Source organism: Anarrhichthys ocellatus, unplaced genomic scaffold (genome assembly GCF_004355925.1).
Source record: "Anarrhichthys ocellatus isolate YVR2014 unplaced genomic scaffold, GSC_Weel_1.0 scaffold8, whole genome shotgun sequence".
In the NCBI taxonomy this organism is placed as follows: Eukaryota; Metazoa; Chordata; class Actinopteri; order Perciformes; family Anarhichadidae; genus Anarrhichthys; species Anarrhichthys ocellatus.
In genome coordinates, this window is record NW_022280038.1 from 4,439,108 (window position 1) to 4,454,772 (window position 15,665).

Below are 15,665 nucleotides of genomic sequence, written 5' to 3' on the forward strand. Positions count from 1 at the left end.
TGACTAACAAACTGCTCCGATTTTGTGCGCAGTGTCCACGCTTGTGCATCTTGTTCATCGTCTCTGCACACGTTCACGTTCAGCTGTAACCGGGATACACGTAAACACTGGAGTTCGATCGAGCTGAAGCACCTTTTTGTAATTTTTCTCTCAGCACAACAGTGCTCGCTTTAGGACTGCTGTTAAACAGTGGACTGTTAGATACACGTTTCAAAAATGATTTCTTTTGTTTGGACTGGGTTCAACGGATCCCCACTGAATTAGCTCAGTCTATTGAGTTCTGAAGTATTGCTGTAGCATTGTTCTGTCGTTGCTGAAACCATGAGCAGCCTCACAGTCTCAACACAAAGACTGAAGACCCTTTTTGATTTCTAATTTTGCTTTTAAGTGATTTCCTTGTATGCCTGTCATAGACCTCATCATGGGTTATTGCTTGCAATGCAATCACTTTTTTTTTTTTTTCTATATTATTACTAACAGTACGAGTATTTTTCTATGTCTGAGCAATGAACTTAAACATGCCACTGTCATTTTGTATATCTGCACCTCTGCTGACTTTTAACTCGTAGTGCCCTTATGCAAACACCCAGCCATTGCTACTTCTGCTGTAGGTGATTGGTCGAAGGACTTTTGCTACTTTTTGTTGCTGTGCAGCGATGGGTTGAGGGATTGATGACCGCGCTGAGCCTCTTTAGGACACAAATCGGGGGGGGGGATGGTGGACATAAGATTGGACTTTTTTGCTGTTGCTTGTCTTTTCATTTTGTTTCTAGGTTGTACTGTACAAGGACTCCCAAAGCGCTGCCAGTGCTAGAGAGGCAGTGTTGAATCTGCATTAAACACAAGTAAATGATGACCAATATGCAAGAGGAATGACAAAACTCACTACTGCTGTACAGGGAGGGTTTTTTTTTCTTTTCGTATTCATACATGTAATCACTGAGATGACAAACCTAGTATCATTGGTTTTGTATTTTGATTTCAAGCTTGATAATATCCTAATATCCTGGTCAGTCTTTTTTTTTTTTTTTTCATTTTTTCATTTTCATTGGACAGTTGTAATATTTGAAGTTGTGGTCTGTGTAGTCAAAATAATTCTTTATGTAGTGCAGGAAAATGCGTCTTAAAAGTCATTTGTAATTTATTGGATTACTTTCTATGAAGTTCTATAGAGGAAATTTGAGGTTTAATTATTTTTATTAAACATATTCTTCTGACTATCAATTGAGTGTGCCTTTGCCTGTTGCTTTGTCTGGGGCCTTACTCAACAAATCATCAGCGTCAGCGACTTCACGGCACTTGTGCTCCTCACACGTTACTGTTTGGCTCCAATTTGTTTTCCACACTGGCACTCGGAGCAGATTCAGGAGACGGCACAAACACATTTTCATGTGAGCCTGGATGAAAGCGCTTAAGTTTTTCTATGCATACAACTCTCCTGTAACAGAAATCAAACTGTACTTGCTTATGTTGAGGTAACTGTACCCTAACTCAGCTTTTTCCATCCTACTCTTTTAAGTTGAAATTGTTTCTCTTTTAAATCAAAGTGCTATTCACTAAAAGGAGCTCTATAAGAGTTATCTCGGTGCTAACTGTTGTAATCAATGCAACATTCAGTACACAAGTACTGCACAAAGGTTTCAAAAACTGTTGGGATGTTGCTGATCCACTGCATGTAGAAATATGTAATTGGTTGATGTTTCCAACATTCTTTGCACATTGTATTGGTAGTCAAACGTTTTCCAAATGATCTTACCCAACACCACATGCTTTAATATACGGTGTTCTGACCGGACATCAGTACATCATCTGTGTCCCATACGGTGTTCTGACCGGACATCAGTGCATCATCTGTGTCCCATACGGTGTTCTGACCGGACATCAGTACATCATCTGTGTCCCATACGGTGTTCTGACCGGACATCAGTGCATCATCTGTGTTACAGCAAAGGGCTGGCAGGTTTTCCTCTCTGCTGCAAGTCCTCCAGTCCTCCTCTTGGTGGTGCTCAGTGGCCTGTGTGGGTTCCTTCTAGACTGTTCATTGCTTCTCATAGCAACCAGACCCAAGTAACATGTCGGGGCTTGTCTGAGAGAGGCCAGTGATATGAACTTCCGCAATACAGCAGCAGGTTGACTACTCTGAGCCATGCTGCACCACTGCTCTGCTACTAGCTGGACATGAGAGACACACACACACACACGGGATTGAGATCAGAAGACCCTCAAGCTGGCGAACGACAACTCACAAGAGTGACAGACACTGGTAAGTGACTTTGACCCGCTTTATGACTCCAGTCTTGTTTGTCAGTCAAAATTTCACCTTAGATGACATGGCCGACATGTTGCATGGAAACTCGGCTGACAAGCAAAATGTTACACTGTCATCATCATACAGTTAGCCAAAAAAGGTCTCTGCTGCAGCCAGGACTTAATGCACTAACAATAAAGAATATGATAATAAAAACATGAATTCAGTTATCGAGAGTAACATTTAAATGTTGAACATGTGTCTGAAGTGAAAGAAAGGCCTATTTATATCGAACTCCTGTCAGTGAAGAAAACAGGAAATGGGTGTAACCCATAAAACATAGCAAGAGATCATGCTTTTCTCAGTGTGAATGGATTTCTGATTTATTACTGAGTTTCCAGAGATATAGTAACACCAAACAAACATGTAGTGTCGGACGACATATGGAAAGCTAGTTTCTTTCCTTATAATGCAAGTTGTTCTACATATTATACATATAACTATGGTTGAAATAAAGAGCTCCTACATGAAACTGCTCACAAGGTCTGTGGATTATCTTGAGTAACCGGGTTATGATTTTTTTTTTTTTTTTGAAAGAGACATTTCTGTTGAGTTTTTCAAATGTATATTTTAGGCTCTTTCCTCCACAAGCCGAGTGCCATACAGCCCCATTATATTGGAGAGAAGGCAGACATCTCTACAGCCAATATCTCCAAAAATAAGGCAACTCACGCCAAAACTATCTAGATGAATAAATGCCATTACAGGTCAAATGAAACGTATGTGTTTTTCAGTAACTTGTTTGTTTTTTTTAAGACAAAAGATAGAATGCGGAACATAATGAAGCATGACAAAAGGCTTTTGAGTCTCATCCGGGTTTAAAAACTATTTTCTGTGTTTGCTTCAGTCAAGTTCATCTGTTTTCTTTCTTTCTTTACTCTCAAAGGAGGATATCCAAAGATTAATTTACTAACCAGGGCATTTTTTTTATCATGAGGTGGACCTTGAGGTCTGCATTAATATAATGGCGTATGATTTATATGAGTGTCTACGTGGATGCATAGGCCTACTGATGCTTCCAAATTTCTGTCAATATGCATTAGTAGTGGGTGCTGTCTTGCTACAGATATGTCTGGTTTTAAACCTGCAGCTGTGGAAAGTAGTCACAAACCATGACAAAGATGACGTGGCATTATATTGTCTGAGAACAAAGGAATGTTGTTTTGTCCATTAACTGAATGAATAAACGAATGAATGCTCATTCAGAGGAAAGAAGGCCTCTGCTCCGTCCACACAGAATAACCTACACTGCAGACAGACTCTGGTCCTTTAGGAGGAAAGCAGCTGTTTAACTGGAGATGAATCTTTTGGAGATGGGGAATACTTTGGTGAAGACATATCTTTTACATAAATGCAAGTGTTTCTTCACTCTGTGTCTTCTACTGATTATTAGTGTTGTCTCTGTTAGTTTACACTCACAGAGACAAACCTGGTCTTAGGACAACAGTAAAAAAAAAAAAAAAATCAAGTGGAATGGGAAGATGTAGATTTTCTCTCTCCGTAATAAGGATAGGCTACTCCATCTCTCTCAACGTGGTAACCTTGTCAAATTGTCACTAGACACCTATGCAACACATATCACTGCACCTAGGGATCTTATGGTTGGCTAACATTACACGACTTTAGCCCCTCCCCTTGATTTGCCACTCGCCGGCACTTTTTGGAGCTCCCCAACAGAAGGGCTGAGGGTCGCATGCACCAGTAGGAACTTGTTGTACGTGTTGAATTTGCAACACGGACCAACGTTGTCGTTGCACTGAAAAAAACAATAAGCGCACGATCACAAATTGCTCAGACCAAAGCAATGGAGGAGCACTAATGCATTGTCGATGTGTGAAGCGAGCTGTGCCACAACCTGCTCGAGAAACGGAAGAGTTGGAGAGAAATTGCAGATTCTCAACAGCCAGGTGAGCCAAATAGCTTTTTCATTAGTCTAGCAGGAGTTTCTTTGTCCAATTGTTATGACGAGAGCTAGACTAGCGCTACATGATGCCTTCATAAACATGTAAACGCAGTTTGAAACATACACATTGTATTCTGCAATGCATAACAATTGACAATGCCTTTGTTTATTTAAAAAATAACTTTTACTTTCTATTGTTTTTGATTTGATACAGGCAGAATACAAACGTTACAGTATGATGACATGACAATATAACCTATAAAATGCCATAAAAATACATAGTATGGCATATAAAAAAACGATTTGTCAAAGTATGTTATTCAAAAATGTCTTGGTATAGTGTGCCATAAAAGGTCATAGTATAGTATGCAATACAAATGTCATGAAAACTGTTACAGCAAAGTATGACATACAATGTCATAGTATAATATGCCATAAAAATGAAAAAAGGTCATAGTATAGTATGACATAAAAGTCTTGGTGTAGTAAAATGACATTTTATGTCTTAAAATAAGTCTTAAAAATGTCATAAGAAACAGTCATGAAAATATCATGGTATGTTATGCCACAAATGTAAAATATAGTGTAGCAAGCCATAAACAGTCATAGTATAGTATATCATAAAAATGTCATAGAACAAGTTTGCAATCAGTCTTCAAACATTTTAGAACCACTATTGTAGTAGTAGTAGTAGTAGTAGTGGTAGTAGTGTTCTTATGTTGTCCTATTCAATTTCTCCCCAGATGACAGCAGAGTTCTGGACCAAAATTGAAGACGGCGGAGTTTCTTCACTTCTTCCGCTTTATCCATCTTTATCCAACTTCTTTTATTGTATAAACTCAGAGGGCTCAACAACCCCATTTCAAGTTGACTCTCAGATTATGACATTTTCCCTAAAAAAATAAAAATAAAACAAAGTGTTTTTCTGTCCCATAACCCCTGCTTCAATGTGTCCAATACACTGGGAGGGGACACGTGTCTCCTTTATTCTGCAGTGATGCTGTGGGTACTGGTGTCCTCTTATCGTGCAGGAATTGCCCCGGCGACTTCCAAACCGGGAACTAACCAACGACACCCCCAAATGCTACTCGCATTTAGAAATATTCTGTGTAAATCATTTATTTGCTGTTAGACCTCAGAATTCATGGCACCATAAAATATTTGAACACCTCAAGTACTCAGACCAGTCCTCTATTACCCTGAGCTATCTTATTTGACACAGTTTACATTGTTTCATAGCAAATTTGACTTCCCCTATTTGGGTGGTTGACCTAAAACTTCCCTGGATCACATCCACATGAATCAAGAATAATCTTTAATTTTTGTCTCACATAATAGGGTGAATTGATTGCTGCGTCGTTTGTTTATTTGCCCCACATAGCCAAAGACGACAGCTGTTAGCTAGCTAACAAGGGATGCAGCAACCATGTGATTCCATTTGTTGCGCGTGGCCATTCAGCCTCTGAATGACCTCGTAGTTCACAGGAAAACATCTCATCCATCCCCTTCGAAGCAGGTTCATGGGGCAACTTTGCCTGCTGGGTTACAGACACAACAAATAATTTACAAAAAACAAAAATAACTTTAATGAACATGTTGCGTGAAGTGGTAGAGTGACTGTCCTCCATTGAAATAACATGTTGGCTAAAAAAATTACAGCAATTCAACAGTGCCGTTTTCAATGGCTAGATTACTTAAAGATATGCGACCCCGCCCGTTAATTATGTCCTTGTGTATCACCACATCTCGTCTGCAGACACAGTACACTGAGGTCTGTCTAAGTCAGTCAGAGGGGAACAAACACACACAGCTAAACTGAAATGGATGAGTTAACAGTGTTCCTCTAATGGAAAAGGAAAGAGTATTCAAAGTAAAAGAACCACCAGGCCTAAAACAAAGGAAAAGTTGAAGGGTGGTGTTACGGCCTATTTAGTGTGCCTATGGGTACACAGGAAGTAACATAACCCTTGGCAAATGGTTTAACAAAATGAGAGGATAAGGCAGCTGCAATCAGTTACATTTCTTAACACAGTATACTATAGATGAACAGAAACAAACCAACTAAAGTGGAAGCGTGGAGGTCAGGGTCTCTAAGGCTAAAATAAATAAAAAACACGCTAACTAGAAAAGAGTTCAGCTGGCCTACGGAAACAAACAGGAAAACAATACTGAGCTCCCTAACTTGCCACAAAAACCACAGGAATTACAAAATAAATGGCAGAAAACCCCTAGACAGCTTCCCCAAAGTTAGACCACATAGTTCTGTAGTCAGGAACAATCAGAAGCCCAGCTACGGCAGTACCAATGCTCTCGGCAGCAGCAGTGAACCAACAGCTCTACAGGCCAAGAGAGAACAAAAGAGGAGAAACACTGGATCTGGGGGCTGATATTAAGCTCCACTGATTAACTGAGGACTCTCAGGTGTGGGTGTGTCAGCGATCACAAAGGGGCGTGGCAGACCTGAAACACAAACAGCTCTCTTCTAAAAAGAGGCATAGTTAAGACGCATGGCCTCTAATCCCCTATGATACTTTTTCACATACCGCCTGGGACAAAAGCTCCTTTAATGGAAGCTGACAAAGAACACAGTCAGTTAAGCCTACAATCATCTTGTTTTCCAAACCCTCTTACAGACACAAATCTTCTCTGGTATCTAAAATATTTGTAATTTCACACTCAACTCAGTTAATGCTCTCCATCCTCTAACCGACAAAGTAATACGCTTGTCAATCTTAAAGCAAAGTTACCTGCTGCCAAAATGGAGCAGTAGTCCATGTTTGGGAACTTTTACTATCTGAGATGTACAGTAACACACCTACCAGCACCTTTAAAATGTACTCAATCATATTTAAATACAATACTAAATTCCTTTTCCTTGTTAAGATTCCTGCTCCGACTCTCATCTTCTGTGAGTGCGGAGGCCACCATGGCAGCCGGCCCTCAGGGTAACCACGGATGGCCACGGTTTGGCCCCAGGGACCATCTGATGGCTATGTTCAGGTTAGCACTACAGTTTCACAGTATTACTCATACACTGGTCCATCTAGTGCTAGAATTCCAATGTTATCTGTGTAATTTATGTTCGCATATAGCAAGTAGTTTAACAAAGCAAAGATTATAAATGTTTGACATGATCTGAGTGTGAAACCACACCAAATAATTCACCAGTGTGACAGAGAGAATGCTGTCTGCTGCAATATCACTCCACATATCTCTTACATGCATGTGAAGTATTGAAAATTACCATGAATATAACAAGGGCTACTTACTGTATTTGCCATGTGGTGTATTGGTAAAAAAAAACACACAGGTTTGCATTGAGACAAAGGACTGTTTCGCTATGTGTAAACAGTATGCTAAGTTGAGTAGATTTCTGTATACTATAACCTTGTGTGGCCTTTTATTTCCTTTTCAGATGTTTTCCCCGTTTATCTAACCACCATGTCACTATATTAACTGATTCAGGGCCTGCTCCAGAGATCCAACCGAGGCGATCAAAACAAGACTGAGATGTTTGCTGCACACATTTCTGCAACACCACAGGGACAATGCAGGAAATGAGAACACCAACGGTACACTAACATATTTAAGGATCCTAAAATAATGGGACAAGGGATGTGATAGTAACTTGAATGTTTGGGATGAATGCAAGATGAAGGCTTTCATTTGAATTTAAAGGAGCACTGTTACCTTTCTTTAAATATTTCTGAAGGACAGAGGATTATGGCCTTCAAAGTGTTACTGGTTTATAGCCTAGAATGTTATGATGTATGAATGGCTACAGTGCCCAGCCCGACACAAAACACACCACCTTTTAAATATTCACTGTTTCTATCAAAAGCAATGTCTCTTTGAGCACAGCAGGGAACCACTGTCTGCTCACCCACGGTATTTTAAATCCCTACACGATGAGAGACCTGGCTGTGTTGAAATGATAGGTATCATATTCTAGAATTAAGCTCTTGTTGTTGATACATGTCACATATAATAGATGTGATATTGTTCACAGATTTGGCCGCAACGTGCTGCTGTGAAGCCGGGATCTGGTATTACAGGATCCTGGAGAACCTCATCAGTCAAGAAAGGAATAGGCTGGGAATCAGTGACATCTCGGTGAGTCTACCGCCCCCCTGTGACCACGAGTGGAGCTGGCGTCTGTCAAACACTAGGACCACAGCGTGAACAGTCACAGAATTTGTTATACTACAAGTTTATATCCTCTAAAAATTAAGGTTTTGATCGCATTATTTTCTTACATTTACATTTTGAAGTCAAGCACTTTTGCTTGTGATGTGTGAAGTGTTTGTCGCGGTTCATCTTGCAGGTCATCTTGGAGGAGGAGCGTTTCCAGTGCTGTCTAGTGGCCTGCTGTCTGGAGATTACCATATCCTCAAACCGTCTACCATATGACTTCCCTCTGCTCCCTCAGATCTTAAAACTGGCACCATACAACTTCCTGAAGGTGTGTTTCCACATTCATGGATATTCAATGAAAAATGTATGTCCATGATGTAAGATAATGTACACAGACAGGATTTTTGCAAATAGCTGTTGCATTAGCAATTAGTAGCATTAGTAGCAATTACAAGCTACAAGCTTGTAGTTTGCATTGCATATAGATGTCAATTCAGTGTTTGTTACTTTAAAAGAGACGCTTCAAAGAATAAGCATCACAGTAGAAAGTCTGTTTACATTCCTTCCTCATAGAAATCTTAACAGTGGTTTTGTTTGAGAATGGAGAGAGGCAGTCAATCACTTTTTTTACAGATAGTTTCTTATCTGGTTTGAGATTTGAAACAAAGCAACATCCCCTCCACATCTAACTTTGTGGATACATCCGTTTGGTTTTCCTAATCTGACAGGTGATCGAGCTGGTGTTGAGGACTGAAGTGGGCCTGCCTCGCGCTGTGTTCAGACACCTCGCTCGAGTGGAAGAGAAAGTTCTGGAGAGCTTGGCCTGGACCAGCGACTCACTACTGTGGGAAGAAATCAGAGCCAACGAGAGTCATCTGCCTACCTGCCAACAGGTTGGCAATAACACACCAAAACACTTTACCTGGACCCAGGAGCTATCCAGGATTTAATACTGGGAACAATTTCTGAGTTAGATTATTTATTAAAACATCAGAAGCAGAAGAAGTTTCTTCACACATACATGGCTTTAATGAGGGCTTTGTGTTATCGCAGGTGATGCTTCCTACACAACTTGAAGATCCCAAGAGAACAGACTTTCCTCCTGACAGAAACCAACCAGGTTTAGTAAATGCGGTGGATTAAAGCTCACATTATTGTATTTCAAATGCATTTAATACATTCCTCCATTTGATACACTTCTCAATTGCAAACTTGCGATATTGTTCTTATTATGGATTGAGTTTAGGAGCTGAACCGTCAGTCAGCACTGACCAACAGCGTTGCCCATCAGCTGTAAACAGGCCTCAGAGAAGCAACTCCCTCCATCTGTTTGCTCGCAAGGTCAGTTCATGTACCACACCATAACATTCTCTTAGAGTGCGATGATAATTGGGGCCACAATTACAATCACAATTTTCTATCAAGAGAAAAAACCCAGCTAATCCTAGTGTTTGATTATTATTTTTTTACATTAAAAATGATTAAAATGATGCACGAGTTAGTGACAGACTACATCGTATCCTCTGTTCTGTTTAGCTCATGTCCACCTGATCAAATGGCCAAACTATACTTTTACTATCTATTATAGCCCATATACTATATTATATCTACAATAACATTGTCACAATGTCATGTGGGAATGTAATCATTTCTCAGGGGAGGTTGTTATATATATATTAATATTAATATTTGGAGATGATGATGTTTAGTGTGGTCATGTTGTCTTCTTTGGTTTAGGTTTACAGCTTGATGGGCAAGCGTCTGAGGGAGCTGTGTTCCACACTGGGCATTTGTGATGAGCTGCGGCTGAAGATCTGGACCTGTTTTGAGTACTCTCTTGTGTGCTGTACTGACCTCATGGTAGACCGTCACCTGGACCAACTGCTTATGTGTGCCATCTACATCATAGCTAAGGTGGGCTTTGATAGATCAGAGTTGTCTCAGCACTTTTCATGGTCATTTGATTTGGTAAACATGCTGGCCTGGTATATATGCAAGGGTGTCTGTGTCAAGGGGATGTTATTACTGTAGGTCAGTAAGTTTTTAAAAGTTTTTACTACTTTACACCTTAAATATGCCTGTCTGTTGTCCTGATCCAGTTAATAAACCTGAATTTTAATATTTTTTACAGGAAATGCACTTGTTCAAAGTACATAATCAATTATTAAGTTATGGCATTGCCTTTACAGATTACCAAGTTGGAAATACCTTTCAAATGCATAATGAAGTGCTACAAGTCTCAGCCACGTGTCAACAAAAGCGTAAGTTTTAGACTATTCCTGCTTGACATCTTTGACCCACAAACAAAACAGCGCGGTTAATAAATGGAGCTGAAATCACTGTCACTGTTATCTCAGGAAGCTGCTTCGCGGATGATTAAAACATAAGATGTGTGACTTAACATGTTACTGAATTTAAACCTGTGTCACAAAATTGACAAATTAAGAGTGAGTAACATATTTTGTGTTTTAGACAATTATTAGTTCAATAGTCATGAATACAGAGATTTTCTGTTCTCAGGTCTGCAAAAATGTGCTGATATCCGGAAGAGGCATCAAGGAAGACGGACAAGGAAACAGTAAGACACTATTTCGTAAGAATACATGTAAAAAAACAACAACAACAAAAAAACGATAATGAAATACAAAATAAAATATCTCTCATTTGCATGCAGAAGAAATAGACCGGAGTTAGATCAGATAGAGATGAATGAGTGTGAAAGGTTTGTATGACACAGTGTAGTGTGCTGTAATACAAGCTGATTTACACAGATTAAGAAATACATCTCAACATACATCCCACATATACTGTAGATAGTACAAATACTTTATAATGTATAAACAAAAGTCCAAAAAAATCAAACAAATAAAGTTACCAACATAACTCACAATATAATACCTGCAGTATATCAGTAATGTAAGAAGAGGCAATGTACTGTAATACCACAATGAGAAGTGACCATTTATAACATTGTTGATTACAGATAATGAAGACCACAGCGTCGGTATGCTGACACCCGACACGCCATCAACACATTATCCAGGACCTTGTCAGGAGAAGAAGGGAAACCTTATTCACTTCTACAACCAAATCTACACAACAAAGATGCAGCACTTTGCCAAACAGTTTGCCCCAACATCTGGAGTAAGTAGAGAATTCCAAGTCTATACATTTTGACAAACTGAATAAGAGGGTCACAAAAAAAAACCAAAAGCCCATGAATGGATATGTAAACCGCTGTAATATACTGTATCACTTCATCTTTTAAGATGGGACTTTCTAACACATGCTGTGTCACTCTCATACAGGGGGACACTCCTCCTTTGTCTCCATATCCCCGACAGTGGACAGCATCTTCTCGCAGACAGCGGCTGTCCAGCAGCCACCTCATCTTCATTTCACCAATTGACACAGACACCACTTCCCCCAGTACACCCGGACTCTGCTATGTTTTCAACTCAAGCCCCCGAGAGGTCTGTGGACATCATTTGACCATAATTCTATTTTGGCACAGTGTAGATAGTATATATTGCTTATACATTTAGATAAGTAAAGCTTTTTAACAGAACTCAATTATTGAGTTTGTCATGATTGAGTGATTAAGTCAGTTAAATATTGCTTCAAATATCCTTTTCTGTTTCCACAGTGTCTGCGTCAGATCAACAACATGATCAGGACGGGCCGGTCACCCAGCAGGCGATGCTATGGGGGGTTGGATAGAGGAGAGGAGGACAAGGGAGAAGGGGAGGAGGAGGAAGATGGTCCTTCAGTGAAGAGGCTTCGTTTGGATGGCCAGTCAGCCTGGCAGAGGCGTCTAAGCAATGTGGTGAATTATCGCATGACAAGAAGGGACCGGGACCGAGACCAGGACCGAGACCAGGACCAACCATCTCCAGTTACAAGGCTTAACCTGCACTAGAGCAGAGATGAGCAAGTAGTCTCACTCTGCTCCTGTTTCTGTGACTGTAATAGCAATGTCAGGTGTTAGAGAAATACAGAGCAGATTTGTCTTCCTTCCTTGTTTCTGACACACACTATCCTTAAAAAAGAGCACTTACCCCTTAGCTGAGTGGCCAATGGTAGATGATTGTGGTCATCCTGAGCAGCTCCCTGGTGCAGGTGTATGATGTTGTAAAAATTTGAAGTAGGGCAGTGCTGAAAAGTGCTGAGTTGATTTTCCTTGGATGAATAAAATCAGACTGATAACTACAGTTAAAACTGTAGGAGGAACTTGCCTGCCCTTTACAGCATCATGGGGACAAGCACATGTCAGGCTTCCCCAGTGTGCACTGTTGAAGACATGGTGAAACGTGTTTTTTTATTTCTTCGCAAGACTCAAGAAAAGTGCACAAGTGACAGCATGAAACTTTATTCAATGGTACTTGAAGTATAGAGTAAGATTTGAGAAACTAAAAACATGAATGAATGACACTTTCATCAGGTGCAGCCATGACTGATTGCAACCTTAATATCATGGATGAATCAATAGGAGATTGCATTTTATTAAAGCCCGCCTCCACTCAGAAAAAGGTTTCACTTATTGTGACATCAATCGAATGTTTGGCCTTCACGGTGGAGAATGATGTATGTGCAGCTTGACGGAAGGCTGTTTCACATTAATATGCTGAAGTGACAAAGTTTCTGAGTTTTAGACTTGTGCATGCGAGCAGGATTTTGTGACATCTCAACTAGTTTGTTAGCCAATCATAGCCCAGTATTCAACTAACACAAATATGATGAGGAAACTTGAAATCTCCATTGGACACTCGCTGAGAACTCATTCTAAAGTGAAGTGTTGGACATCTCCCAAGTTTTAAATGGTAAATGAAGATACATGTAACAATAAACAGATTTAATGGACAACATGTCTCATATTTGCTCCTCTTCATAATATTGCTCCTCTTCAAATAAATCATTCTCTTTATTCTTTGATGAAATGATCACAGACATTACTAGCGAAGACTGTTTGGATTCTGTTGAATTTCCACTTTAAACGGTAACTCCGGTCTACACTCAGCGTAATGGCCTCACTCTGCTGTGCTTCCCTTTTTAGAAAGTTAATGAGAAGCAACCAGGAAAACAGTTTTTACTTGACAGAACAGTGCTACCTAATGACAAAATAGCAAATGGCTCACTCACATAATTTACAGTACTGATTAAATGTAAATTCATTTATCTGACTCACACTCCACCGTCATACAAAGCTGTGTATCGGCTAAACTAAAGATCTACAGTACAGTTCTAGACTCCTAAGATCTAGCAGACCTGTAAATAAAGACCTGCTCTGACATTAGCTGACTGGTGATAAACAGAATTCATAAATACCTCTGACTGAATGAACTCGGAAACTCCCAGCACATCCATTGTTGGTAACCATGGCTCCTCTGCAAATGACACAATCCCCTTCAGTGTTTATCAGTAACCATGTTTTGTCATGCTCCGGAGTTAATTCTCAACCAATGTTGCTTAGGAGGTAATAACAGAAAGGCAGGGAGGCCGGCAGACATCAGCTTGTAAAAAAACCAACATAGAGAAGTATTGAGGTTGCCATGGAGAACAAAGGCACCTGCGCCCACAACACAGGTCTTAAGGTTATGACCAGTGTTTTAACACTCTATAGGACTCCTCGGCTGAACAGCTCACTGTAGACTCTTAGATTTCACCAAATCATGGGTTGCAACACGAGCCGGGGCACCACAGTGGTGGACTCTGCCGAAAAGCCGGAGGAGAGGCCGAAGACAGCCACGTCCACAAAGGAGGCTCCTACAGAAGAAACCAATGGAAGAACAGACGAAGACGAGGATGAAAAAACAGAGAGTTCCAGCTGAGTGCCACCTTCACAACTCAATCTAAGCTCTTGTCAAAGTAAGAAATATGCTAAATGATCTGAAAGCTATTTTTTTCCCAATGCCTCCTTTTCATAAAATCTCCAATATTATTCATGTTTTCCCATTTACTTATCAGCTGACTATGACCTTTCATTGTTTTCAATTCTATCAATGGAACAAGATAATAGTACCTCACCATAAAGCCAGCAATTTATGACCGCCGCATTGGGGTCACTTTGATACAATCACCTCTATAACTTGACCGCCATGTCTCTCTGAGGCTATTTGACATGACAAATGGGCTGAGTGGTGACTGAGATGGGCTCTATGTGTCTGTGACGCTGTGTGTACAGATTGGCCTGTCCAGGGTGAAGGAGGGCCTGTCGGCAGGAGGAGGCGACGATGCACTACTGTCCATCAACCTGTGTGTCATCTGGGCCAGCCACACACACACACACACACACACACACAGAGATACACACACTTCAGAGAAGATCCAGCTCTTATGTTCATATTGCAGATACTCTTGAGATAAATACACTGATTCAAATACTGCGTTGTGTTGTTGTGTACCTGTGTTGCCTTTATGTTCTTTTCTAGGCCTCCGTTAGATCTTTTTTAAAGCCCCCCGCGGCATACTTGCATCGCCTTTGTTTGTCTTCACGATCCCTATATGTTCTTTCTCCTCTCCTCCTCCACTGCAGCACTCACACACCTCTGGTCAGGGCTGATAGTTACAACACACTCTTTCAAACGCTTCCAATTCTGCTGCAGGCTAAAGCAGCAACCCTTTAAGATAGTCAGCTTATGGTTCAGCTGTGGATACCTTGCAGCTCTTCGACTCGATAGTATGCTTTGCATATCAGAGGCAGTGAATGCTTTACACAGTAAATAATGAAATGCTGCCAAGAGTTGGGTTACAAAAATGTTCAAGCACTCTCCAGTCCACCAGGGGGCATGGACAAACACTAAAGGAGTTCTCTCTGCCGCCACCAGGGAGCAGAAGTGATCTTTGCAGATCACTATGAGACATCAGAGGCTGGCTCCATTTGCTGAAGACAGTTAATCTGAAATATAGGTTGTAAGTTTATTACCAGCTAGTGAATGGAGCTGGAATGGAATAGCCATTTTACAAAGCCATATCAAAAATACCCATCTCAGAGGCAGCGGGAAATTACATGAAAATATTACCATTATACAAATGGAAAGTATGATTGAATAATGTGCTGCAGAAGATAAATGAAAAGCACTTTGTTGGAAAGCGTGGTACCAAATAGGTTTTTAATTTCAGTAGAGGGATAAGAGAAGCACATTTTTACCCCATTTCATTGACAATTGATTAGTGGTTCCACATCTGCAGATAGAGAGGGGGCCTTATCGTCTCATTATCAGTTAATTAATATGCATGCACACATGCCAATTATCTTTCCTCTGCCATTTAGCAGAAATGAGACATTGATGTTTTAATGGTGCCGGAATGGATAACTCCTGT

General features: G+C 40.4%; 1 protein-coding gene across 3 annotated transcripts; it reads left to right on the top strand.

Moving 5' to 3' along the window:
* The first annotated feature begins 153 nt into the window (after positions 1–153).
* Positions 154–13,201, top strand: LOC116384242 (retinoblastoma-like protein 2). Of its 3 annotated transcripts, none has more exons than XM_031848741.1 (14): positions 154–2,263; positions 7,095–7,211; positions 7,677–7,783; positions 8,221–8,324; positions 8,536–8,673; positions 9,074–9,238; positions 9,399–9,465; positions 9,592–9,686; positions 10,083–10,259; positions 10,535–10,606; positions 10,866–10,923; positions 11,329–11,489; positions 11,654–11,818; positions 11,992–13,201. In XM_031848741.1, exons 2-14 carry the CDS (start codon positions 7,138–7,140, stop codon positions 12,262–12,264), a joined length of 1,656 nt encoding a protein of 551 aa, XP_031704601.1. In that variant the 5' UTR covers positions 154–2,263; positions 7,095–7,137; the 3' UTR covers positions 12,265–13,201. The 3 variants fall into 3 exon arrangements, with proteins under 3 accessions (XP_031704601.1, XP_031704600.1, XP_031704599.1); XM_031848740.1 differs by lacking the exon at positions 154–2,263 and adding an exon at positions 2,879–4,215 and having other exon boundaries at positions 4,955–7,211; XM_031848739.1 differs by lacking the exon at positions 154–2,263 and having other exon boundaries at positions 4,902–7,211.
* The last annotated feature ends 2,464 nt before the right edge of the window (positions 13,202–15,665 follow it).